The sequence below is a fragment of the Montipora capricornis genome, chromosome 10 (genome assembly GCF_036669925.1).
Source record: "Montipora capricornis isolate CH-2021 chromosome 10, ASM3666992v2, whole genome shotgun sequence".
In the NCBI taxonomy this organism is placed as follows: domain Eukaryota; kingdom Metazoa; phylum Cnidaria; class Anthozoa; order Scleractinia; family Acroporidae; genus Montipora; species Montipora capricornis.
Window position 1 is genome coordinate 48,651,265 of NC_090892.1, and position 26,457 is coordinate 48,677,721.

Consider the following 26,457-nt stretch of genomic DNA (forward strand, 5'->3'; position numbering starts at 1 on the left):
CATTCGGGACTGTCTTCATCCAGCTCCCTAGCTTTCTGATTCCTGTGGTCTTTGAAATGGAACTCGCATGTCTTGATGTATTAAATGGCTCAGTTCACTGCGAAACACATTGCAAATCGCGGCCATATTAGCTCTGAATACCACCCTAGTACCGGTCGAAATTTGTGGAACTCCCTTGACCTTTTGAAGGACTTTGTTAAACAGAGTCCAGAACAACTTTATATGGGCAGTGTCCTCTGCTGTAGCAAAGGATGAAATACACTCGCAGTCAAAGTTACAAATCCCCGACACCTTTCAGTTCCGTTTTCCGGCAGAAAAACAGAACTCGTCGCGAAGATAGTGCTCTCCATCCCTGTCCATATTGATTACTATTCTAGTTTTTCCTTTCCCATTTTAAAAACAAAGGACTGCTTATCTGGATCGCAGAATCCAGGTATCCCCAGCTTTTGCCCGGTTTTCTCCCCCTCCTTATTAACATTAATAGGTACATAATTGCCAACGAGCAAGCAGAGCGAAGATGCGAGGTTTGCGTGGCGGCCAGCTTAATGCTGCAGGAAGTAGTGCAGCAGGCAGAAAAATTCTCGATCATGCTGTGAAAAGTGTAATGTAAGGCTACGTGTAAGGTTCCCTGGAGATTTAGTGGGGACCAATGGGCGTGCGCGTGTTTTGGTCCGTACGCCATGACCGAGGGCCAAATATTTTCCCGTCCGGCCCTCCCACTCAGTCAATAAGTACATAGTCTATCATGTTCACCTGTTTACAGTTTTTTATCTCGCCACCTTAAAAAGGGTTAGGGTTTACTGTTTTGAACATTGATTGATCGTTGTTTTTTCTATGTTCGCCGCATAAGAAAAAAAATTAAAAACTACTTTATTTACAAAAACAATACAATGAAGAATACACGCATACTACACAAGTCTTTGTGAGCGGCTAAGGAAAAAAACACCCTCACAAGCGGTTCGCTAAAATCGCTAACTTCTAAGTCACTGTGTGGATTCAGCCATTTACACTCTACAAGGCTAATGAAACAGTCGAAATTAGAAGATACCAAAAGACGGTAATACTTAAAACTTGACAGTTTGTAAGATATAGCTTTCATGGCTTAATCATGTTCCTTAGGCTAGTTCTGCATAAAACAAACTGAATTTCATGTCTTCACAGTCATTTATCACTTAGTCCTCCTGAAATGTTAAAGCGAGATACTTCATCGGCAGTCATGCAGGGCTGATTACTGAAGTGCGTTTAAGAAGTCTTCGAATAGCGCTTCTGAGCTGCTGGTTTCCCAAGCCGTAGACAAGAGGATTGCAAATGGCGTTCAAACCCAACGCGAAGATGTATGCGTACGTCTTAATTTGCTTCATGAGCTTGCGATAGCTAAAGTTATCCCCCTTTTTCTGAGGATCATCTGGAAGCCAATCGGCAATAAGGAGGCTGCTAAATAAGAATAGTGGGAGGAAACTCAGAAGACAAAGTGCGACCATAATGACCAGGATGCGAGCCCCTTTCAGCTCTTGTGTTATAGTGGATATTCTTGGGTTGTTGTCCCGTGTTCGGATCTGTTTTCGATGGTTATGGGACACTCTAAAGATGTAGATGTACGAGCATAAAATGGTCACCAACGGGATACCCAAAATTGTAAGCAAAAAGAAAATCTTATACGCTTCCGTCGTCTCCGACGGCAACGGGGTGGGTTTTCGCTCTTTTCCCCCTAACCTAATGCAGAGTTTTAGGCATGGATAAAAAGCGGGAACAAGCTTTCGAAGGGCTTGGTTGTCGTTGTTTCTTAACCAAATAGCTTGCGGAAAGACCAAAGTTACAAGGGCAGCCCACAACCACATTGCAATGGAAGCGATCAGCGTTCGGCGATTGGTCAGTATAGCGTGGTAACGCAAAGAGAACCTGACGGCGATGAAACGATCCACGCTGATCAACGCCAGATGAAGAATGATGACCGTGGTCAAAAATAAGCTGAACAACGCGCTTGCTTTGCAAAAGTTGCGAGAATGAATCTGGCCGTTGTTGGATCTATGTTTTATCTCTGTGGAGATAATTTGGAGAATAAAGCAGATAGGTATCAAACTATCAGCAACGCACAAGCTCATCACAATCATGTTAGAAGCAGTTCGCAGGTTGGAAAATTTGCAAAAAGCTCTGAGAAGCAGGGAGTTCCCACAGGCACTTGCGATAATGACGGCGAATGCGATGCTTGTGAATGCGATCTGTTGGTCTTCCCAATCTGGTGTGGTGCAATTCCCTTTCATGTTTCTGTTGAGAGTGTAGCGGTTACTGGTTAAAGAGGAACGCCGTTTGGGATTTGAAGAAGGAGACCTTTAGCATCTGTTTTTTTGTCTTTCTTGTTTACTTTAATAGTTTAGGTGGTCTGAACATAGATTATTTGCACAGCGTATTTGACATTTCCTTATAGATCCTGACGTGTACTGAGAAACTATTGCAAGCCAATAACTAGAAAACATACTAACTGAAATGTTGCTAATTTAGTTGTCCGAAAAAAGAAAATTTTCCGCTCGCCCGTTTCATCTGTTACTTCATTTACTGATAAAGAACAAGATTGGTAATTTATGAGAAAAACTAACGCGGAGAGATTTCGACGTTTCGATGACATCCTGTCATCATTATCAAGAAAATGAAGAAAAAATTTTTTGAAGAAAATTTACATAAGTAAGTAGTCAAAAAACTAAACCAAAAACAATAGTTTATTGTTCTAAGCCAGTGAATCATCCAGTTATCAGTGACCTCACACAAAGGAAAACCCCAAAGTCAAGTAAAAACTTTTTACTTAACTTTGGGGTTTTCCTTTGTGTGAGGTCACTGGATGATTCACTGGCTTAGAACAATAGACTACTGTTTTTGGTTTAGTTTTTTGACTACTTACTTATGTAAATTTTCTTCAATAAATCTTCTTCAAAAAATTTTTTCTTCATTTTCTTGATAATGATGACAGGATGTCATCGAAACGTCGAAATCTCTCCGCGTTAGTTTTTCTCATAAATTTAATAACAAAAGTCAATCTTATAAGATTGGTAATCATACGCAAAATTGACGAGAAGAGTCAGTCAGGTGCGGCAGTTAACTTAGCGATGGTTTACTGAAGTCGTCTCTTCAAAGCGCACATACTATAAAGAAATGAAATAAATTATATTTACCGAATGCAAAAAGTTAGTAAGTTAAAATTGCCAACGCACCTGTTAGCAGTTTTAGCGCATGACTGCGGAATCTCATAACAACGGTTTTATGTTTTTTTTTCGAGACATACATCCAAGGTTTTTCTAAAATTAGTAGTAAGCTTCACCGATGGGAAACCCGAGTATCTCGAGATGCGCAGAACAATTGCGCAATAACAATTGTAGGCACCACTACTTACTTGCTTATCCAGAACTAAAAAGTGTCTTAAAATTTGATAGAATGTTGAATTTGTATTGAAGAATGACAATTTGAACTCCAGGTGTTGCTCGTTTAAGAAATTTCTCGTCCCTTAAAGAAAGGACTGAATTTACCGACAACGTGCAGTACGTGCGTTTTCGAATGGCCTTTATAGTGTCATTTGCTTGAAATTTCCATTAGAACCCAAGCGAGACATGATTTTCTCATTTTAACATGCAATGGTCTATCTGCAGGTAAACAACTATGACAAAAGTTGTCTGGATCCATCTGTTCATGACAAAAATAGTCACCAGACAAAGACTTGCACAAGACGCTAGAAATGAAACTGTTGAGTTAGTCGTTGAAAAGCAAAAAATAAATATGTCCGTTGTAGACGATGGACTCAATTCTTAGTTTAGACCTGACAGATGTTTAAATTTGTTGTGTTGACTTTTTTTTCTTCAGTTAACTGACTTAAATAGGTGTGTTGGTTTCTTTTCCTGATATACGGCAGATTTTTTTATTTTTTTTTATTTTTTAAATTTATTTAACATAACAGAACAGAAGGCAGTTTTGCAATAAAAGGTGTGGCCGTGTGTTTTTGGTAAACTGGGTGATTTGGGAGTTTTTTGGCTTAATTGTGTCTATTTTCGTTTTCTTTCAACCTTCCTTGACCGCCGTTTGGCTGTCACTCTGAAAGTTTCATTTCTTCCCAATTTTGTCTTTTACAAAATGTTGTTCCCAACGTTGAACCGAAGAAAATTAAAATGATGACCCTGGAGAAAGCTATTAAGGTTTTAATTATCCTTTTAATTGCCCGCAATTCAAGGCTAGCTTTTCTATGCAAATTTGTCACTGATTTGTCACTCACTCAGATGTAAACTAATATGACAATTTGTTACTGACTCAGTTGAACTCAAATCGATATGGCAGCGATCACTATCAATTTTTCGACGTTTCACTTCCCGAGGTTTCACTTCCCGACGTTTGACTTTTCGAAGTCTTATTTGTCGACTTTCCTTCGTTCCGACGGGAATGATACTCGTTGTAGTCAGCAACGTGCTGACTGTGCTGTTCACATGTCCACAAGTATTAGAAAAGGAGCTCGCAGTGAGATTGCCGTGGACAGTGACAACTGTTTTCACCTAAAGCAAATTACTACTCTTTTTGTTTGTTATTATTATTTCATCATTCTGTTGGTTATATTCAATACCTATAAGGTATACTTGTAACACATTTAAAGGCTGGTTTTCACTAGCAAAGAACATGAAAGAAGTCGGACTCGGAGTAGGAGTCGTAAAATATATGTGATTTGCCAGTGGGGAGGTCCGTATAGCGAAAAACTGTGACCAAGGTCTTGAAAATAATGCCCGAGGCCGCAGGTCGAGGGCAGCTTTTTCAAGACCGAGGTTACGGTTTTTCGCTATACGGACCGACCGGTGGTAAATCACTTATTTATTTTTTTCCTCTCTTTCTCCCATCCTCTCTGAAATCACTTCTTAAATTGTTGACTTGTGTAGCGGTGCAATCCGTAGAAAACCACGGCACACGACTTAAACAGACTTTCCAGACGTTTATTATCACAACGAGCACGGGAGGGCTCCGTGACTCCACATTATATGCCTAAAAACACTCTTCAAAACAAAAACTGACACACTTCGACCACGAGTTACCTTTGGTCCTTACAGGGGTCCAATTACAATGCAATGCACTACTACCCTAATTGCGTGACCTACGTTCATACATGAGTAACGCACGACACAACTCTTCAACACCGCTCTTCTACGCTCTTCCACTCTTCTGCGCCGTTTAGTGCTGTACGGTGGCCAATTTACATTATTAACTCCGTTGATAAAACCAAATTTTTGTATACTACTTCCCCACCGACGCAGCACCACAGATTCTTTATAAACTACCCCTTCATTCTTCTACACCGCGCTTAATAGCGAATGGAGTTATTAGTCCTGTTCCGGGACTCCCTCTTACACCGCCCTAAAAATGGGCCTGGAACCCAGGCGGGAAAAGAGAGAGTCTTGCATAACCACAGGCTCCCCAAGCTGAAAATACGTGGTGTATGCGACAGTTTGTGTATATAGAGAATTGTATGGGAAAATCACCAATCGTAAAAAAATTGTGTAAATAACTATCTCATTTGAAATAAAGTTTTCCTACCTCAAATGTGTGACGAACTTGTCTCTTTTGCCGAGTTTAGAGCCATTTTGACGCCGTTTAGTGAAGTTATCACCGTTACTAAAATAATAGGAAGGCCTGAAGGCCGATTACTCCATCCATCGCTGGCCAGACCTCACTCCACAAGTCGTGGAAGATGGTTTCAGCCTCAACTCTGATTGGACCATTTGAATTTGACCGCGCGCTGGCAACACGACCGTTGTTGACTTGTGACCGGGCAGTGCGCGGTCAAATTCAAATGGTCCAATCAGAGTTGAGGCTGAAACCATCTTGCGAGTTTCCGTTGTTGACTGCCCGGTCACAAGCCTCTGAGGAAAGCCGAAGAGGTGAATTTTAAGGCAAAGTTTTCGTTCGTCACGAGTCTTTCGGCCGCCGAAACACACGTATTTGGAGTGAAATTTATTGGGCTTTATGGAACTGTTGTTTTTATTGCGATTCGGGACTTTTCCTGTTGAGAAGAAAACGATTTGTGGAGTGAGGTCTGGCCAGCGATGGATGGAGTGGTCGGCCTTCCTATTACTTTAGTAACGGCCTAAACGGCCTTCCGGATAACTTCACTAAACGGCGTCAGAATGGCTCTAAACTCGGCAAAAGAGAAAAGTTCGTCACACATTTGAGGTAGGAAAACTTTATTTCAAATGAGATAGTTATTTACACAATTTTTTTACGATCGGTGATTTTCCCATACTATTCTCTATATACACAAACTGTCGCATACACCACGTATTTTCAGCTTGGGGAGCCTGTGGCATAACTTGCAGGCGCATGATCAGAATTTTGACGCTATTTTTTCCCCCAAAACTGGGGGGAAACCATATTTTGAAAACGATTCCTTATTTGGGCATAGTTTATACGGAATGCTTTTATACTGGAAACATGGCGGATAACGTGAAAGGAAATTATGATGCCAAGTTTCTGAAAGCAATTGATTTCGCGTGTTTAAGAAATGTCACTTTAACTTTGTGCCTAAGGCCGACCAGCTGCAAGCTATTCTTGCAGTCGTTACCGGTAGCGATGTTTTGTTAAACCTGCAACAGGATTTGGCAAGTCTCGCTTTGCTACATTGTTGTTCCTTTAATATGTTTGTGATTTTCTTTGATCCGAGTCCGATGTTAATTGTAAATCAGTCCTTCTTATCCCAACTGAAGGGCTGCATGAAGCTGGCGCCAATCTCGTTCCCAGAGTCTTAATCCGTTTGGATAAAGTTTTTGATTGATTGAAAGTCTGAGCATGAGCAATCGATTTCGGTCTCGAGGCGAGTGCCGCGAGGGGTTTCACAGAGCACCGTATGATTGTTAATGAATGTTTGGATTGGTTCGTTGATTAGTTTGGAGCCAAAGCAAAGAGTGAGAACCTACTGATTAAATCTAATGGAATGGAATCGTTTCTCACTGAGTAATTATCTCTTTAAAATGTAGTCATACCGAGTCTTCAAATTGCTGTATATTATTATATGAATCCATAAGATCTTCTCGTATAGTTACTTACGTACATGTGAGTTCCTGGAAAGGTGCGAGAACCTTTAGCAGATGAGTTTTTGGGTAGAGAAAGAGTTACTGATGCAAAGAGAACTCGTTTGGCTTGTGACAGTGCTGCTGAACGCTTGAAAATATAATGGAATGCTCGTCTCTCTGGCATGCAAAGCAATCCTAGTCTTTCGGTAGGTTGAAAATTTTACTCGCATTTCATTTGGGTTCATTACAGTGTACTGTTCTCAACCTCCACTGGAAGAAGAGGCCAGATCAGATATAGAGAATCAAATCAATGAAATGAGATGTACAACTCACATCCAATGGAACTTGTCTTACATTTTAGGTACATGTACTTACAAAAAATGGAAACTTCAGTTGTTGATTTTGTTATGCAAATACTTAGCTTAACGTTTATGATGAAATAAAAAAAAGGTCTAATATAAAGCTTGACCATCCTCTAGAGCCTATTACTTGAAGCACTTAAAAGTCAGTTACAAAAATGACACCATTCTCTTGAGTAATTAAGTACTTCTTTCTGAAGTACATATGCCGTAACATACTGCTACATAAGGAGTTTTTTTGTCCGTGATTGCTCAGCCCACAGTATTAATTACAGTGGCGATTATTATTTGCTTATTGAAGCCACAGTGGTCAAGTGTTTGAGACTTCAAAGGTTGTTTGACTGTATGAGTTCTGGCCCCAGTTGTTTGAAGGGTGGATAGTGCTATCCACCGGATAAATCACTATCTAATGGATAATAATAATGATAATAATAATAATAATAATAATAATACCAAAACTTCTTAGCAGCACGAAGTAAGATATCGCTTTGATGATCCATACGATGTTTTTGAAATTCATATTTAATCAATACATGTTTCGGATGAAACATCATCCATCGTCAGTTGACAAATGAGAAATAAACTAAAGTTGAGCAATAAATAGTGTAACAAAGTGAGATATAACATGAATAATTAAGGATGAAGGCGAGAACAGAATAAAAACACCCAACCACGAAACAAAACAGAAAAAACCAAACTGTTTAGGCTAAGAAAAGAAACTAATTAGTATGAAAGGGATAAATTAAGATGTTTGACTTGGGAATTTAGAGATGGCTGCTCCCAAAGGATATGCATGGCTTCTTTGATTTTCAATTGGAAACGTGTGGAAGCAGAGTCGAGGATTTTAAAACAGTCTTCTGAACACCGGGAGCGACAATTTTCAGAACCTCTCAAGTGCTTAAATATGTGGGAATGTTTGTCGGAGGCGAGATGTTCACGGATGCGAGTGGCGAAATGTCTATTGGTTTCACCAATATAACAGGCATTACAGCCTGCACATGAAAACTTGTAAATGATTCGCGATCGTAAACCCGCAGGGATAGGATCCTTCGCCCCAAACCAACTCCTAATTTTAAACGGGGTGAACACCAACTTAACACCAACTTAACACCAACTTTTACTATGGAGAAGGAAGAAAACCACAAGCTTCCCTTCTTAGATGTGCTTTTAGATAACCATAGTAATCAGGGCATTATTACCTCGGTTTTCCACAAGAAGACCTACACCGGTCTTCTCACCAATTATTACAGCTTTGTACCTTTCAGTTACAAATTAGGACTAGTACGCACTCTGGTTGACCGAGAATTTAAAATTAATAATACTTGGACTGGTTTTCACTTGGACATGAGCAACCTTACCAAAACATTAAGGAAGAATTTGTTTCCTTCTAGCGTTATCGAGAATGTTGTTAGAGAATTTCTCAACAATTACTTTACCTCCGATTCCTCTCAGAGTGTTGCCCGGAAGGACAATTGTCTGTATTTTAAATTACCGTACATCGGTCCCTTTTCCATCATAACAAAACGCAGAATTAAGAAATTAGTCAACAAATTTTGCAGCGACCTGGAAATTAAGTTGGTGTTCACCCCGTTTAAAATTAGGAGTTGGTTTGGGGCGAAGGATCCTATCCCTGCGGGTTTACGATCGCGAATCATTTACAAGTTTTCATGTGCAGGCTGTAATGCCTGTTATATTGGTGAAACCAATAGACATTTCGCCACTCGCATCCGTGAACATCTCGCCTCCGACAAACATTCCCACATATTTAAGCACTTGAGAGGTTCTGAAAATTGTCGCTCCCGGTGTTCAGAAGACTGTTTTAAAATCCTCGACTCTGCTTCCACACGTTTCCAATTGAAAATCAAAGAAGCCATGCATATCCTTTGGGAGCAGCCATCTCTAAATTCCCAAGTCAAACATCTTAATTTATCCCTTTCATACTAATTAGTTTCTTTTCTTAGCCTAAACAGTTTGGTTTTTTCTGTTTTGTTTCGTGGTTGGGTGTTTTTATTCTGTTCTCGCCTTCATCCTTAATTATTCATGTTATATCTCACTTTGTTACACTATTTATTGCTCAACTTTAGTTTATTTCTCATTTGTCAACTGACGATGGATGATGTTTCATCCGAAACATGTATTGATTAAATATGAATTTCAAAAACATCGTATGGATCATCAAAGCAATAATAATAATAATAATAATAATAATAATAATAATAATAATAATAATAATAATAATAATAAATAAACTTGAACTTTGAACTTTGTTTTGTTGATAACTCAATTAGCTTTGGTAGTGTTTATCTGCTGGATAGTGATTTATCTGGCTCCAGTTGTTCTAAAGGTGGATAACGCTATCTACCGGACAAATCACTATACAGTGGAAAGTGCTGTTGGTTCTGCTATTACTTATCCACTGAATAGTGATTTATCCGGCTGATAGCGCTATCCATCATTTTAACAACTGGGGCCTGGTGGGTAGCGCTATCCACTTTTTGAACAACTGAGGCCAGGTCTTTATCCAACCTCTCTTCTCTGCCTCCTTTGTCGTTGAGGACAAAGGAGGCAGAGAAAAGAGACCCTGGGAACGAGGTTGGTCTTGATCATCTCTCAGTTTTCTCTAACTTTAATCCATGTTGCCTCTCTATATGTACCCGCATACAACTTAATACCGACAAATGTTTGATAAGACTTTGCGCATCCCATTTAATGGAAGGGACAAAGTTTTTGACTGCTTAACCCATTGACACCTCAAACGCCCTAGGATGACCCCACTTGACGACTAGAATCTCCCTGGCAGTAGCCAGAGGTAAATCTGTCAAGTCTCACTCCCAGGGGTCAATGGGTTAAAAGGGATCAGTGATACCCCTTATTACTCTACAGAAAACAGAGCTAAGTGCTGGCATCAATGAACTACCTGGCTCATTTAGTTTCATTATCTAGACACAGACTTAATGCTTTTACAGTGTGTTTGGGAGCAACTTTACAGCAGCCTATATTTCCAAAATATTATAACTATTTTGTGAAACAAAAGGAAACGGTAACGTTGCAGACTGTGCAGTATTTCTAGTCACTTGAGAACGTATTCCACACATCCCCTCAAATTAAATTTTGTCAGATGACGGTTAAGTTTGTCTGTAAATTATACTGTCTATTTTGAAGTCAGATAGACTTTTTCATGTTGGTATGTACAGTTGTCAACAGTTTCTAATTAATGTAATTTATTTTTTATGCCAACAAAAGAAATGTTTAGGTTCAAGGTTGTAGACAAGTATCCAGGCCTGTTTGGAGTGTTAAATCAACAGTCTTAGGCTTTTTTGCATTGCTAGTCAGAGAGATGAAGAGAATAGTACCATTTCAAACTTTGTATGGTACTGGCCACCCTACAGAAAGCCTTTGGCAATGAGGAAAGGATGACGTTATTTGGGGGGTGAGATGGGAACTGAACATTCTCAGGATAATATACAATGTATATATAATATTGTTACATCCAATCTACCAAATTTTATGGTTCAAAATAGGTACTGAACTCCGATCATCTGGAAAAATGGAATATAAAGTGCATTAAGGATGACTAGTCTTAACCTCATGAGGAACTTTTGGCTTTTGCAGTTTTTATTTTGCTTGATACATAATTTCATTGACCTTTCGGTGTGCATCGCTCTGCTCTCCCAAAGGAATTTGACGATGTTACTTAAACGATTATGTGAATTAAACAGTATTAAGTGGGGATGTTCATATGCTTTGCCCACAGACCGACGATTCTGAACAACAGCTTTTCATTCTTGTTGACAATGAGGTTCTTCTGGAAGTAAGTTCATACAAACAGAGTCTTTCTGCTCTGTTTGGGGTACATTACATGGTTAACCTAGAGTATCCAAGAAAGCCAACATGTCTGCACCGAGTTTCTTGAGGGTATGTATTTAGCAGTCATCAAAACAAAATGCCCTGTATAGAAAATGTGTCTCTACCCTTTAAGCTTAAAGTTAATGGCCTCTTATTACATGTATTAACAGTTGCACCACCACGGGAGCTTGAACTTACCTACATGCAAAGGTTTTATTAGAAGCTGGGACCTGGGTACTAGCACCCATCTTGCACTGAGTACAGTACCCGCCATTGCTCAACGGAGGTCTCAAGATCAAAATCCAGACTATATATAGGGGTGCCCGCTCACTCTGTCACAAGGTCCCTTCTACTTTCAAACTTAATGGAAACCCTGACACGTAAACATACCTGAGTCCCATTTCTTAATTTGTCGCACAACAGGCAAGAAATAGTACAGAACATGACCATGTCAGGCAAGGGTCACGCAATTAACTCATACCATGTCAAAACATGTTATGTTACCGGTATGTAGTAATTTGTACTATTACTACTGTGGTCAATTAAATTGTCACACTGGAAAGTTTTCACAGGACTGCCATAAAGGACATTCACCTGTACCAGCTGTTAAACCTGAGCTCACATTGTGAAGGAAATGAAAACTAGAATCAGTTTTTCATATATTGCAGGTGAAAATGTAATGACAGCCCTGTTTAATGCTGGTTTTTTGTGTGCGTGCTTTGAATTAGTTCCGGATCGGCTCAATTTTTTTGTTGGGATAGAAGTGATTGCTGTTTTTGTGATTATGGCTTGTATGTATTGCCTTGTGTATGTATGTACACTGTATATATATTTCCTAAATTTGGAAAGCACATTATATGTTCATGGAAGAATAATATTCTAAAAATCAACATGTTTATAATTTATCCAACTAGAAGTACTCATCTCTATTCAAGAATTCTCATTATTTGGTGGAGAACAGTCATTTTCTGTTTATACAAAATAATGAAAAGCAGCAAAATGATACTTCCCTCAAGACCTCTACTTCTTTAGAACAGCAAGGAAACTCTTACCCAAAGAACTCATCTTCTTTTGAAAAGAACCCTAAACCTTCCATGGTGACGAAGAATTGAAAAGATCCTTTAAAGAAGACATAGTCTTATGATTAAAAGAATGATTTATTCTTTTGGATTGAATCTCGTTTTAGAGTCTGGTGTTTCGCTCTCCTTCATCTTCCACGATACAAAACAAAGACAGTCTTTTAACATTTGAAACTAATCCCGGATCAGTGCATTCAGCAGCGACACAATCTGCTTTACACTTTCACGTTTCACAAATTCTAATCGAAAATCCGAGGCAACACTTGACAACACAGCCCGTTGGTAACATATTCAGCGCAGATTTTTGTCCAGACATATCGCTCCAACACGTCATATTGTTTCTTTTTCAGTTCTAGGTTGGGATATCCTAATTTTGCAAGAGAAAATTGCATGCCATCGTGAAACAAATCCTCCACTCTCTTCGCCATTTTGGCGTTACGCCAACGCCTGCGCAATGGTGTTCATGATCCAAGAGTCTCTCGTAACCCGACCCGCTGGTCAAGGGGAACGAAGACTCTGGGAACGAGATTGAGCGGGCGCAGAAGTTTAATTGCTCTGCCGAGAGTCTTCATGAAGAATCCGTGCGAGAGCAGCTGCTGAAATTGCAAAAAAATATATCGTATGCTGTTGACGAGGCTCACTTTGTGTTACAGTGCATTGCCAAGTATGAAACTTACAAATGTACTGTAGGTCGTGGATGTGAATCGCTCAACAATGACTAATAAATCTCCGGCTGGAACCATAGATCTTGTTAACTTTACTGTTCATTACTTCTCTCGCTCTAGTTATATGATAATTACACTAATCCAGTGAACAATGATATGTTTGAGTTGCACAGTAGTTATTAAAATTGTGATTGTCTTATTCCTGATAAAGTTAGATAAAAAAGTAAACGAAAATAAAACACAATCTGGACTACTTGTTTCTTTACATATCAGTTTGTGCATTTGGTAACGCAAATTTTCCTAATTTGTACAAATATGTGCACAGTCAAACACCGATTATTATTATTTTCTGGTTAAAATTTGTTCGTGAATATTAATTAATAAGAATGACGATGATTTTCCTTCCACTAAATCCTTGAAATATGCTTCTTAAAACATTTTTCCTTCTGAAACCCATTGTTAGAGATAAATTACTGTAGATTATATGACATTCTGGCTTCGAGCGTTTTTTTGCTTAGTGAAATCCTATGCTGTATTTACTAGTTCAGCGTTTGCACAAACGTATTGCGATCTTCTCTCAGTCGTTACATTTATTCGGCAATAATTTTCCAACATAACTGCGATAGGGATTTTTCTCCTTGTTTGGTCACGATTATGTTATTTTCCTGACACACCAAATCACACAGTAATGTATATGCATATGATTTTTTTTTATCGGAGTTTCCATGTTTCCTTTATTTACATATCCACCCTGGCATCTAATGCACTATGATTGGCTTATTCCGATCATGCGCCTGCAAGTAATACAGGACTCTCTTTTCCCGCCAGGGATCCAGGCCCATTTTTAGGGCGGGGTAAGAGGGAGTCCCGGAACAAGACTAATGCAGTATTAAAGCGACTTACAAACTAAACGTTTCAAAGAGAAATACCGATATTTTTATTTGATAAACGTAACTTCTGTATGTAAACAGATTCGGTGTCAAAAAAAATGGAAGTTTAAGGTCATCACACAAGCTCACGAAACCAAGGCTAGGAGAGGGGCGGGGAATAGGGAAGTTTTTGTTGTGCATTTCTTTGCCGTATTCTGAACTGAAACAACTTCGTCAGAAAATCAAATTGAAAGTTTTGACGAGATCGTGAGCATGAATCGTTCATTCTCGATCTTTAATTCAAAACCGTTCCTACCAACCCAGTTATCATGGATACTTCGTCCATACATCGTGACCAAGATGTCCGGAATAATTGCGAAATACTTATGAAAGCGACAAGCTCTATTTCACCCAACCAAGGCTAGGATGCCGCCCGCCGTGAGCGGGACGGATGAGAAATTCCGCCCGCTCCCGAAACCAATCAGATTATAGGGTTTGGAAACGGAACGATTCTCGCAAATGGTTAAGGAACTTCCCGAATTCCGTTCCGAACGAAAAAAGTGGACTCCCGCTGGAGGTTGTTCACAATTTTCGAAAAGGTTTTCTGGAAAATTTGCCTTTCCATTTGAGCTCAAACCGGAATTTACGGATTTTTGGATAAATGTAAGCACCCAAAACGTACAAGCTAAAGAGGTCAATTTATTATTTCCTAGCAAAATGGTTATCCTCTGCTTCTGGATAGGCTTTTAAGAACCTCGTAAAAAGTTTAAGGAGCCGAAAACACAGGTTGGCGACTGTTTTCACCTGGCTCTTTTTCATCGATAAAATGCAACTAAATATGCATGTTTCACGATCCGTTCCAGATTTCGTAAAAGATTAAAAAGGTTTGGAAACAATCTTATCCCAAAATGGACTGTAGGTTTTTGTCGAGGGTAGTTTTTTTTTTCATAGATGTTTCTTTGCTTTTTGAGATTTCCCACCTTTCTGTGTTTGTCTTTTCTTTCTGTGTCCTGGGAACCTCGGCGCGTAATTTCACTTTTCTGTTTCGCTTGCTCATTTCGCTTGCTTTTTAGCTTGCCTGTTTCGCTTGCTATAAGTTTCGTTTATTCGGAGTTGTTTTGTTTTTTTTTTTAATGTCGAGGGTAGATCATATAGGGTAAAATGTCGAAGGTAGTTTTTTAAGTTTTTTTTTTGTTTATAGCTTTGGTCCCAAGATTCCCCGCTCAATATTTTGCTTAGAGGATGACTGGCAAGTGAACGAACATCAGTTACACAAGTTATACTCTTCGGGCCGTTCTGAACTGATTTGGTAAACACTTTTGAGGCTCATTATATTAATACAGATCAACCGAAGCCGCGTGGGTTGAAAGTCCGCCAGTGATCATGTACTCCCCTTGGATCCTTGGAGCCCGGCATGCATTAATCTAAATAAATTCAGTAGGGCTTTAAAGGAAATCTCCACTCTCACTACAGAATAAGTTTAAACCGAAGGATATAATGTCTCCAAACAGATTTGTTCAAAATTTGTTTCAAAAAAGGTGTTTATATCAGGAAAACTGAATTTCAAAATCACTTATTTTCACTTTCAAATTTCGTGGGTGCCGCCATCTTGAATAATTGTGACGTGTTACCGTTTCCCTGTTTGTTGTGACACAAAGAGCTTTTTTCTAATAACAATAAGGCAACCGTAATACGTCACAATTATTCAAGATGGCAGCGCCCGCGAAATTTGAAAACAAAAATATACGATTCTAAAACTTAGTTATTTAGGATACAAACGCTTTCTTCAAAAAAAGAAAGTGTTGTTGAAGTCAACGCTATATCTAAATAGGCCCAACGAATCTTTTCCGGCAATTCGCCTGTCCATATGTTTAATGGCCAAATTAAATCGCGAGTTTCTGTATTTGCCCACAAATTTGCTGCCACAGCCGTAACATTTTTTAACCATGTTTGGCAAGAGTATAACCTCGTAAACATATGAAAACATCCATGGATGCCACCGACTTGATGCCCCAGGACATGGTGCTGCTGTGGTGGAAACAGCGCAAGAGTTAACAAAGGTGTTTGATCATGTTTGTCGATGCTGTGACCTACTGTCAAATGTACGGGATTCCGGAGAAGGTTGCGAGCCGAATACCACCGACATCTGCTGCTGTATATGTGGGTAAGGATTTTCTGACATAGTAGGCCGTGATGCAGATGGGTACGGAATCTGGTTAAAGGATGGTGGTAACACATTGTGGTGCGTATTATACAAGCTAGGTGGAACCGCGGAAGACTGAGAACCAGATGCAAAAGAGGCTTGGAATGTACAATGTGGTTTATGTGATGATGTAGACTGTTCGGTGAATGGTTGTGACTGCATTTTCTATCTATTATTCCCTCTAACTCCGCTTCAAAAACAACTGTGTCCCTCACATCAGCCATGCACACATCAAGTAATGACATATTTGGGGGATCTCTGTGTGTCCAGCTGGCATGTACAACTTCCGCCTGGTTCATTTGGGGAGCATTTTTGGGGGCAAAGGTACCGAAATTAAGACCGCGCCTGTTGTGTCACTGGGAGATCCATGACTTTTAGAACTCCCTACCATGACATTCATCAATGAAACTATCTAATTTGCTTGCGTCACATTGTACCCCTCAACTGTGTCGCTTTGTAACAAGTCATCACACATAGATTTAAAACATTCGGGACTGTCTTCATCCAGCTCATCCAGCAGCGCGCGAGGCTTGCGAGGCGGCCAGCTTAATGCTGCGGGAAGTAGTGCAGTAGGCAGAAAAATTCTCGATCGTGCTGTGAAAAGTGTAATGTAAGGCTACGTGTAAGGTTCCCTGGAGATTTAGTGGGGACCAATGAAAGCGCGTGTTTTGGTCCGTACGCCATGACCGAGGGCCAAATATTTTCCCGTCCGGCCCTCTCACTCAGTCAATAAGTACATAGTCTATCATGTTCACCTGTTTACAGTTTTTTATCTCGCCACCTTAAAAAGGGTTAGGGTTTACTGTTTTGAACATTGATTGATCGTTGTTTTTTCTATGTTCGCCGCATAAGAAAAAAAAAACTACTTTATTTACAAAAAGAATACACGCATACTACACAAGTCTTTGTGAGCGGCTAAGGAAAAAAGCACCCTTGCTCACAAGCGGTTCGCTAAAATCGCTAAGTTCTTAGTCACTGTGTGGATTCAGCCATTTACACTCTACAAGGCTAATGAAACAGTCGAAATTAGAAGATACCAAAAGACGGTAATACTTAAAACTTGACAGTTTCTAAGTTATAGCTTTCATGGCTTAATCATGTTCCTTAGGCTAGTTCTGCATAAAACAAATTGAATTTCATGTCTTCACAGTCATTTATCAGTTAGTCCTCCTGAAATGTTAAAGCGAGATACTTCACCGGCAGTCATGCAGGGCTGATTACTGAAGTGCGTTTAAGCAGTCTTCGAATAGCGCTTCTGAGCTGCTGGTTTCCCAAGCCGTAGACAAGAGGATTGCAAATGGCGTTCAAACCCAACGCGAAGATGTATGCGTACATCTTAATTTGCTTCATGGGCTTGCTATAGCTACAGTAATCTCCCTTTTTCTGAGGATCATCTGGGAGCGCACGGGCAATACGGAGGCTGATAAATAAGAATAGTGGGAGGAAACTCAGAAGACAAAGTGCGGCAACAATGGCCAGGATGCCAGCCCCTTTCAGCTCTTGTATTATAGTGGATTTTCTTGGGTTGTTGTCCTGTGTTCGGATCCGTTTTCGATGGTTACGGGACACTCTGAAGATGTAGATGTACGAGCATAAAATGGTCACCAACGGGATACCCAAAATTGTAAGCAAAAAGAAAACCCGATACGCTTCAGTCGTCTCCGACGGTTTTCCCTTATTCCCCCCCCAACGTAAAGCTGCATTTTAGGCATGGATGAAAAGCGTGAACAAGCTCTCGAAAGGCTCCGTTGTCGTTTGCTTGCGGAAAGACCAAAGTTACAAGGGCAGCCCACAGCCACATTGCAATGGAAGCGATCAGCGTTCGGCGATTGGTCAGTATAACTTGGTAACGCAAAGAGAACCTGACGGCGATGAAACGATCCACGCTGATCAACGCCAGATGAAGAATGATATCGTGGTGAAAAATAAGCTGAAAAACGCGTTTGGTTTGCATAACTTGCGAGAATGAATACTGCTGTTGTTGGATCTATGTTTTATCTCTGTGGAGATAATTTGGAGAATAAAGGAGATAGGTATCAAACTATCAGCAACGCACAAGCTCATCACAATCATGTTAGACGCAGTTCGCAGGTTGGAAAATTTGCAAAAAGCTCTGAGAACCAGGGAGTTCCCACAGGCACTTGCGATAATGACGGCGGATGCGATGCTTGTGAATGCGATCTGTTGGTCTCCCCAATCTAGATCTGGTGGGGTGCAACTCCGATTCACGTTTCTGTTGAGAGTGTGCGGTTACTGGTTAAAGAGGACGCCGTTTGGGATTTGAAGAAGGAGACCTTTAGCATCTGTTTTTTTGTCTTTCTTGTTTACTTTAATGATTTAGGTGGTCTGAACATAGATTATTTGCACGCCGTATTTGACATTTCCTTATAGATCCTGACGTGTACTGAGAAACTATTGCAAGCCAATAACTAGAAAACATACTAACTGAAATGTTGCTAATTAAGTTGTCCGAAAAAAGAAAATTTTCCACTCGCCCGTTTCATCTGTTACTTAATTTACTGATAAAGAACAAGATTGGTAATCATACGCAAAATTGACGAGAAGAGTCAGTCAGGTGCGGCAGTTAACTTAGCGATGGTTTACTGAAGTTGTCTCTTCAAAGCGCACATACTAAGGCAATGAAATAAATTATATTTACCGAATGCAAAAAGTTAGTAAGTTAAAATTGCCAACGCACCTGTTAGCAGTTTTAGCGCATGACTGCGGAATCTCATAACAACGGTTTTATATTTTTTTTTCGAGACATACATCCAAGGTTTTTCTAAAATTAGTAGTAAGCTTCACCGATGGGAAACCCGAGTATCTCGAGATGCGCAGAACAATTGCGCAATAACAATAGTAGGCACTACTACTTACTTGCTTATCTAGAACTAAAAAGTGTCTTAAAATTTGATAGAATGTTAAATTTGTATTGAAGAATGAGAATTTGCACTCCAGGTGTTGCTCGTTTAAGAAATTTCTCGTCCCTTAAAGAAAGGATTGAATTTACCGACAACGTGCAGTACGTGCGTTTTCGAATGGCCTTTATAGTGTCATTTGCTTGAAATTTCCATTAGAACCAAAGCGGAACATGATTTTCTCATTTTAACATGCAATGGTCTATCTGCAGGAAAACAACTATGACAACAGACGCTAGAAATGAAACTGTTGAGTTAATCGTTGACAAGCAAAAAATAAATATGTCCGTTGTAGACTATGGACTCAATTCTTTGTTTTGGCTTTCGTGTTAAGACCTGACAGATGTTTAAATTTGTTGTGTTGACTTTTTTTCTTCAGTTAACTGACTTAAATAGGTGTGTTTGTTTCTTTTCTTGATATCATACGGAAGTTTTGCAATAAAACGTGTGGCCGTATGTTTTTACAAAAAGTTTAGTGTTAATTCGTAAACTGGGTGATTTGGGAGTTTTTTGCTTAATTGTGTCTATTTTCGTTTTATTTCACCCTTCCTTGACCGCCGTTTGGCTGTCACTCTTCCCAACGGCAATTTTGTCGTTTACAAAATGTTGTTCCCAACGTTGAACCGAAGAAAATTAAAATGATGACCCTGGAGAAAGCTATTAAGGTTTTAATTATCCTTTTAATTGCCCGCAATTTAAGGCTGGCTTTTCTATTCTAAAGAACGTGTTTCCCGCTCATTGCAGTCTACACTTTTCAGAGTTGGTTTTCAGTCATAGATACGCGTCGCGTATAGAGCGTATTCATAAATGGCGGTCAAGAAATTAGTCTTTTGTTTTTATGCTAATCATCCCTGACTAGCCTGGTTAGCACGGACAAAATTCAAAAGAACTTTCGCTCCAAAGTGAGGCGAGTGAGGATGATTATAGCTCAAAGACAAAAGAATAATTTCTTGGCCGCCATTTATCAGGGTCGGCCAGGGTTTTGGGGTATACGGCCGTATACAGGGGCTTTTTAAATCGGGTATACGGTATATTGCAGCTTAAACACGGATATTCGGTATATCACTTTCTTTGAATTTCAGGTATACAGTATACAATGCTTCCATTAATTTTGGGTATATTTGGATGAATTTTTGGTATTTTTGGGTATTTTGGCGAATTTTTTTCGGGTATACTGGCTCAATCTTGGGTCCATTGCTGTTCTTATTATATATTAATGACCTGCCTGAGTGTTTAAGATCAACCACTCCATGCATGTATGCGGATGATACCCAAATCTTCTCATCCTCTTACGATGCCAACGAACTTTTCGTCAAACTAAATTCTGATCTCGCTCGTGTCCGCAACTGGCTTATAGAAAACAAACTTCAAATGCACCCCTCTAAATCTAAATAGATAGTGGCTTTTCCACTTTCAACAACTGGAGCCAATTTAATAAACAGGAAGTTGGCTAATTTTGCTCTGCAAGGAAAGCTGCATAATTTAATTCCCTGTGTGGGTTTTGAATAGTTACTTAATTGATTGCCTCGGGTCATACGATTGACAGGCCTGAAAGTCTAATCACCTTTTAAGGTGCGGCTGATCAGTCATTGCGTCGAAACACTGACGTTTTAGGGACTTGAAGATCTACGAGGGCGTTGTCTGGCAACTAAAACGCCACAAAACAATAGGATCATTGGTTAAAAGAGGAAAAATAATCCTGATGCACGCGCGGCGCGCATTTTGCGCCCATATTTTTGCCTACTCTGCATAACAACGATTTGATATCACCTGAATTTGAAGTTTTGACTACAACGTGAACAACAAAATTAATTCAAACCTTTCATTCTGTATCATGATTTTTACTCACAAACCACTCCTACCAATTTATTTTCAGCCATACTTCGGCCACACTTAACGACGTGAACGAGATGGAATAATCGGGAAAGAATTACGATATTGCAAAGTTATATTTTGAGACGATGTTTCGTCGACGTCGAAGATCTCGGTTGACGTCCCTGTTTGCTGTTGATTATTCGCACGCAAGACAAATACAAGTATAATCGTGCTTCATCAAAAAAACCAAAAACTCTTTCTAAAACGAACACACTATAACCCAGCACAACAACAAAAACAACAACTGACAACAACAACAACAACTGATGTTTTCAAACGTTGGTGGAAGACATTTAGTTGCGTTTAAATAAAAACCCGCAAGGGAGTTATCATATGATATGTCCACACAAATATGGACTTCGAACTTGGGTATAATATTGTGGCACCTGCAAGTTAAGTATGTGACGTGAATGAAGACCGACTGAATTATTGCTCCTCCATTTTATCTTCTGAGTATTACCTTGTAATAATTGGATGGAAAGAAAAATACGATTCAACAAAGCAACCATAAAAGCCTCGTGCTCAAAGTCGGAATATTGGGTATCTAAGGATCGAAATATTTTTGCCGTAAAGTCTTCTTGGACCTTACGAAAAAAATACCTGTGGCACCCAGGATAGTTTTGCTAGGACCTAAAATCCGCACTTTGTTTTATTGCACTTTTAAACAATAGTTCATTTTAGGATTAACCATTTCTAATTAGCGCTTTTTTTTCATACTCTGTAATAACGCAGTACGAAAACAAGAACTTAGTATATGATTATTTCAACTTCAAGTCATTGTTGACAGGGTCACAGAGATGACTTCTGTGACGACGATTTAAATTCTCGGTTTCTCTGTGTGACATCCGTCTGAAAACTTCAAGGCGGATAGCAGTTGGCTCTATGTATTAATAAAGTTTCAGAAGGTAAAGCTTAGGATAAAAAAATCGTAACACTGATTCCTATTTGATACATTTTTCAAAAGCAAAAAGGCTAGGCTAGTTTACAGGTCTCCTTCGTCTCATATGTTGTAATATAAATTAATTAGGAAGCTTAAGTAACGACAACTGCCACAGCAACTAGAACGTCATGTCAAAATATAAATTCAACTCATTGTAATCACTTCGTGATTATTTCAACCGTTTTAATGTGGCAAGGGTGTGGTAGTTCCGCAAAAATGACACTGGTCGGAACGGCCCTTAATTTCGGGGAGAACATGAAAATTTATCTTCCAATGCTGACGTTCTCCATAAAACCTCAAATTTGGCTATTTTACGTTGTTGTTTTGCAGACGACGGCAAAGAAATGCACAAAGCTAAAAAACGCTCGTGTAGGGCGTGCAAAGCTATTGCTTTTTTCCCACTAAAATTTCCAAATTTGTGACGTTCTCGTTGCCTTTGCTGTTGTTGTTGCTTAAACTCCCTCATATAAGCGGAGGCAGTGTGCCCCATTAGTTTGGACTTTAGAATTATCTGCGAGAAATATGCTCTTGATTTAAATCGCACTAGTTTGTTTCTCTTCCGCTTTAAGTGAATACCAACTAGTTAATTGCCTTTTTTGCTGATCTAGGTTTCCTCAGAGTTTTGTTCTCATTTTTCATTGCTTAAATTGCTTGTTTCTAAAGATACATGACTGCAAAAGCTTGAAGTTAAATTGACTTTGCCAGAAAGAGGATCTTTGCTTTCACGCCAACTTACAGACTTTGTTACAAAAAGACTGGTATTTTGAGACTTCTGGATGGTGCTCTCATAAGCTTACAGTCGAATGTACTGGGTGGGTTATTAAGCGCCCTTGAACATTCGTCGTAGAGCTCGCCTAACTTGCTGGTTTCCCAAGCCGTAGATAAGTGGATTGCAGATGGCGTTCATACTCATCGCTACGTTGTAAGCGATCTTTTTAATTCCTGGTATTTTGGGGTCATAGCAATTGTCACAAAGTTTGGCGAAGGTACGGAGGCACATAAATATTAATGATGGCAAGATACTCAGAAGGCAAAGTGAAACAGTAATGGCGAGGACACGAGCCCCTTTTAGTTCCTGCTTTAGGATTAAAATTCTTGACGCGTCGTTCTGTGCTGCGATGTGGTTTCGGTGTTTGTAGGACACTATAAAGATGTAGCTGTACGAGCATAGAATGATCACCAAAGGGATTACTAGTTGTGTTATCATGAAGATCGCGTACGCTTGGCTTCGATTGGGCCTCTTGATCATGATGGAGACTCTTTGGCATGGATGGAAAGCATTCTTTAATGTTTCGAAGGTGGCATCGTTATGACTTGCTTTCAGGGCTAGCGGAAAGACCAAAGTTATCAGGGCAGCCCACAACCACATCGCAATAGAAGCAATCAGCGCTCGGCGATGGGTCAAAATAGAGTGGTACCGCAGAGAGAACTTGATTGCCACGAAACGATCCACGCTGATCAACACCAGATGAAAAATGATGACCGAGGTCAAAAAGAAGCTACACGAGGTGCTTGCCTTGCAAAAAAGTTCGATTTTGTCGTCAGGTCCATGTTTTTTAAGGGCATGCTTCATCATGTGGAGAATGAGTGAGACAGGAATTAAAATATCGGCAACGCACAAGCTCATCACTATCACGTTCGAAGCGGTTCGCAGGTTGGAGAATTTGCAGAACGCTCTGATCAGGAGAGAGTTTCCACAGGGGCAAATGATGATCACGACGACTTGGACGACGACGTGTGTTACATCGATTGGGTTTTGATCAGGGCCTATTGAATTTCCTTCCCAACAATTTATCGCCAAGGATGGAACTGGGGTTTGATCAGGGCAAGTTGAATTTTCTTTCGAATAATTTTTCGCCATAGCTTTCCAGTGGGGCTAACAGTAATAGATGGGACTTGCAATGAGGAGACCTGTACAGTTTCGTTTTCTCGTGTCGGTTTCCGTCGACAGGTGATCTCAAAATTCAATAACTTGGAGTTATTAAAAGGTAATGCAAACTCACATTAGACGAATTTAGCCTGATTGACAAATATTGTAACTCTAACTCAGCGTTTTCCAATTTACTTAAGTTGAATCACTCAGTGCGGTGAGTTTTGCGCATAAATGTCATATTAATTGTTTTAACTTAACACAAATTAGCTCATCAAGACCCACGGTTTACTTAAGTTCCTCATAAATGTGTTTACAATGACAAGTCCATTTACGTCGGACCAGAGGAACACGTAGCTTCATGTAGACGGCTTTTTCGAGGAAAAAGTTATAAATTAAGAACATACCCAGATCATGTGCCCCATAAAATAACTTAAAATTTACTGGTAAAAAAAACAGTCTCCTTTAGATAATTTTTTTTGGACTTGGATAGTTAATTAGTTTCCTTAAATTAATCACAAAGAACCTGATAAGAAGGTTGTGGCTTTCGGGCGTTGCTGTGGCAACAGGTGTTCGGACAAGGAAGGTGAGGGAAATAGACTTCACTGAAAACTTGTAATAAGCCACTTCCAACGAATTAAGAATGGTGCGTACTAATTCAAAGATATTTTTGCCTCGGTTTATGATTATACAGGAAGTGTAGATCTTAACAAGTGTTAACGAAATCTAACAAGAAAATTGGGGGTAACCACGCATTTTTCAAAAATAATTCATGAACAATATTTGCAAAAAGCTTTAAAATTCAAATCAATGTATGGCGTTCTTTCTCGGATAGTTTTAACCACTCAACAATATCCCTGTATTAGTAAGCTTCACTCAGTGATGGGAAACCCGAGTATCTCGAGATGCGCAGAACAGTTGTGCAGTAACAATAGTAGGCACTACTACTTACTTGCTTATCCAGAACTAAAAAGTGTCTTAAATTTGATAGAATGTTGCATTTGTACTGGAGAATGACAATTTTCACTCTAGGTGTTGCTCGTTGAACAAATTTCTCGTCACTTAAAGAAAGGACTCAATTTACCGACAATGTGCAGTATGTGCGTTTTCGAATGGCCTTTGTCGAATCATTTGCTCGAAATTTCCATTAGAGCCAAAGCGAAACATGATTTTCTCATTTTAACATGCAATGGTCCATCTGCAGGTAAACAACTATGACAACAGTTGTCTGGATCCATCTGTTCATGACAAAAATGGTTACCAGACAAAGACTGGAACAAGACGCTAGAAATGAAACTGTTGAGTTAGTCGTCGACATGTAAAAAATAAATATGTCCGTTGTAGACTATGGACTTAATTCTTTGTTTTGGCTTCCATATTAAGACCTGACAGATGTTTAAATGTTGTGTTGACTTTTGTTTTCTTCAGTTATAACTGACTTAAATAGCTGTTTTGGTTTCTTTCCTTGATATCATACTGATCATACGGAAGTTTTGCAATAAAACTTGTGGTATGTTTTCACAAAAAGTTTAGTGTTAATTCGTAAACTGGTGGTTTTGGGAGCTTTTGTGTTTATTTTCGTTTTCTCCCAACTTTCTTTGACCGCCGTTTGGCTGTCACCCTGAAAGTTTTATTTCTTCCCAACGGCAATTTTGTCCTTTACAAAATGTTATTCCCAACGTTGAACCGAAGAAAATTAAAATGATGACCCTCGAGAAAGAAAAATTCTAAATTTTCCCGGCTCCACGCAGTTAGATATTAAACTTAAGGCCAAGTAAAAAAAAACACCTGTTTCTTGTCCGGATTTCAATAAAAAAAGAGAGCGGGCGGGCGGTTTTTTTTGTTAGTTATTATTTCCTATTGTATGCAGGTTGCTTTCTTTACACATTATTACCTTCCCCCAGGGATACGTTGGAGTTCTTAGGTCAAATATTAAATAAAACGAAACAGATATTGATTAAACACAAGTTTGTTTAATTTTGATACACACAAAGGGTTAACATTGAAAGTTTACATTATTTTGGTGTGTACACAGCAGCAATGGGCTTTACACATATTTGATGTTATAAGAACACCTTCTTAATGTTAAAAAACACTAGAACGGTGTACAATATACACCTTTTGGGTGTATTGTGACACCGCCATAGGGTTTTGTTAACCCGATTTTCGTGTTATTTAACACTTGTTTTGACAAAAAAGACACTAAATCGGTGTTACCGTGACACTGGAAAGGTGTTTTCAAACACAGTCAAATTTGTCGTGATGTGATACTAACACCAGTTTGGTGTAAAGTTAAGCCAAACTAGTGAACGACCGAACTAAGTACAAGGTAAAAGTGACACCTGTTGGTTTTTGCTCATAAAAATAATAAAAGAAGAGAGGCGGCGCTAAAAAATGAAGCGGGCGGGGACGAGAAACATATGTTTTTTTTTTTGCTTGGCCTAATGCTGGTCGAGCATTGAGCTATTTCATTAAGGTTTTCATTATCCTTTTAATTGTCGGCGATTTAAGGTTGGCTTTTCTATCTAAAGAACGTGTTCCCCGCCTTTTAAAACAGAAATGTTGATTTCGTTACAGTTTTGTCCTCATTGCAGTCTACACTTTCAGAGTTTTCAGTGGTTGATACGTATGCGTATTCATAAATGGCGGTCAAGAAATTAGGCTTTTGTTTTTATGCTAATAATCCTCACTAGCCTCGTTAGCACGGACAAAATTCAAATGAACTTTTGCTGCAAAGTGAGGCTAGTGAGGATGATTAGCTCAAAGACAAAACAATTATTTCTTGGCCGCCATTTATGATGAATACGG

General features: G+C 39.4%; 2 protein-coding genes across 2 annotated transcripts; both read right to left on the bottom strand.

Annotated features, from left to right (window-relative positions):
- Nucleotides 1–1,214: 1,214 nt before the first annotated feature.
- Nucleotides 1,215–16,706, bottom strand: LOC138020956 (adenosine receptor A1-like; the record flags this gene model as incomplete). Its single annotated transcript, XM_068867843.1, has 4 exons — nucleotides 1,215–2,265; nucleotides 3,383–3,396; nucleotides 6,125–6,154; nucleotides 16,698–16,706. Coding segments are annotated over 4 exons (1,104 nt in total), but the record flags the coding sequence as incomplete, so codon positions are not given.
- Nucleotides 16,707–16,837: 131 nt separating this feature from the next.
- On the bottom strand, nucleotides 16,838–25,141 carry LOC138020957 (trace amine-associated receptor 13c-like). The gene is made up of 2 exons (XM_068867844.1): nucleotides 22,608–25,141; nucleotides 16,838–17,743 (listed from the first exon to the last, which is right to left on the bottom strand). The coding sequence occupies exons 1-2, from the start codon at nucleotides 23,638–23,640 to the stop codon at nucleotides 17,250–17,252; spliced, it is 1,527 nt and encodes a 508-aa protein (XP_068723945.1). The 5' UTR covers nucleotides 23,641–25,141; the 3' UTR covers nucleotides 16,838–17,249.
- Between the last annotated feature and the right edge of the window lie 1,316 nt (nucleotides 25,142–26,457).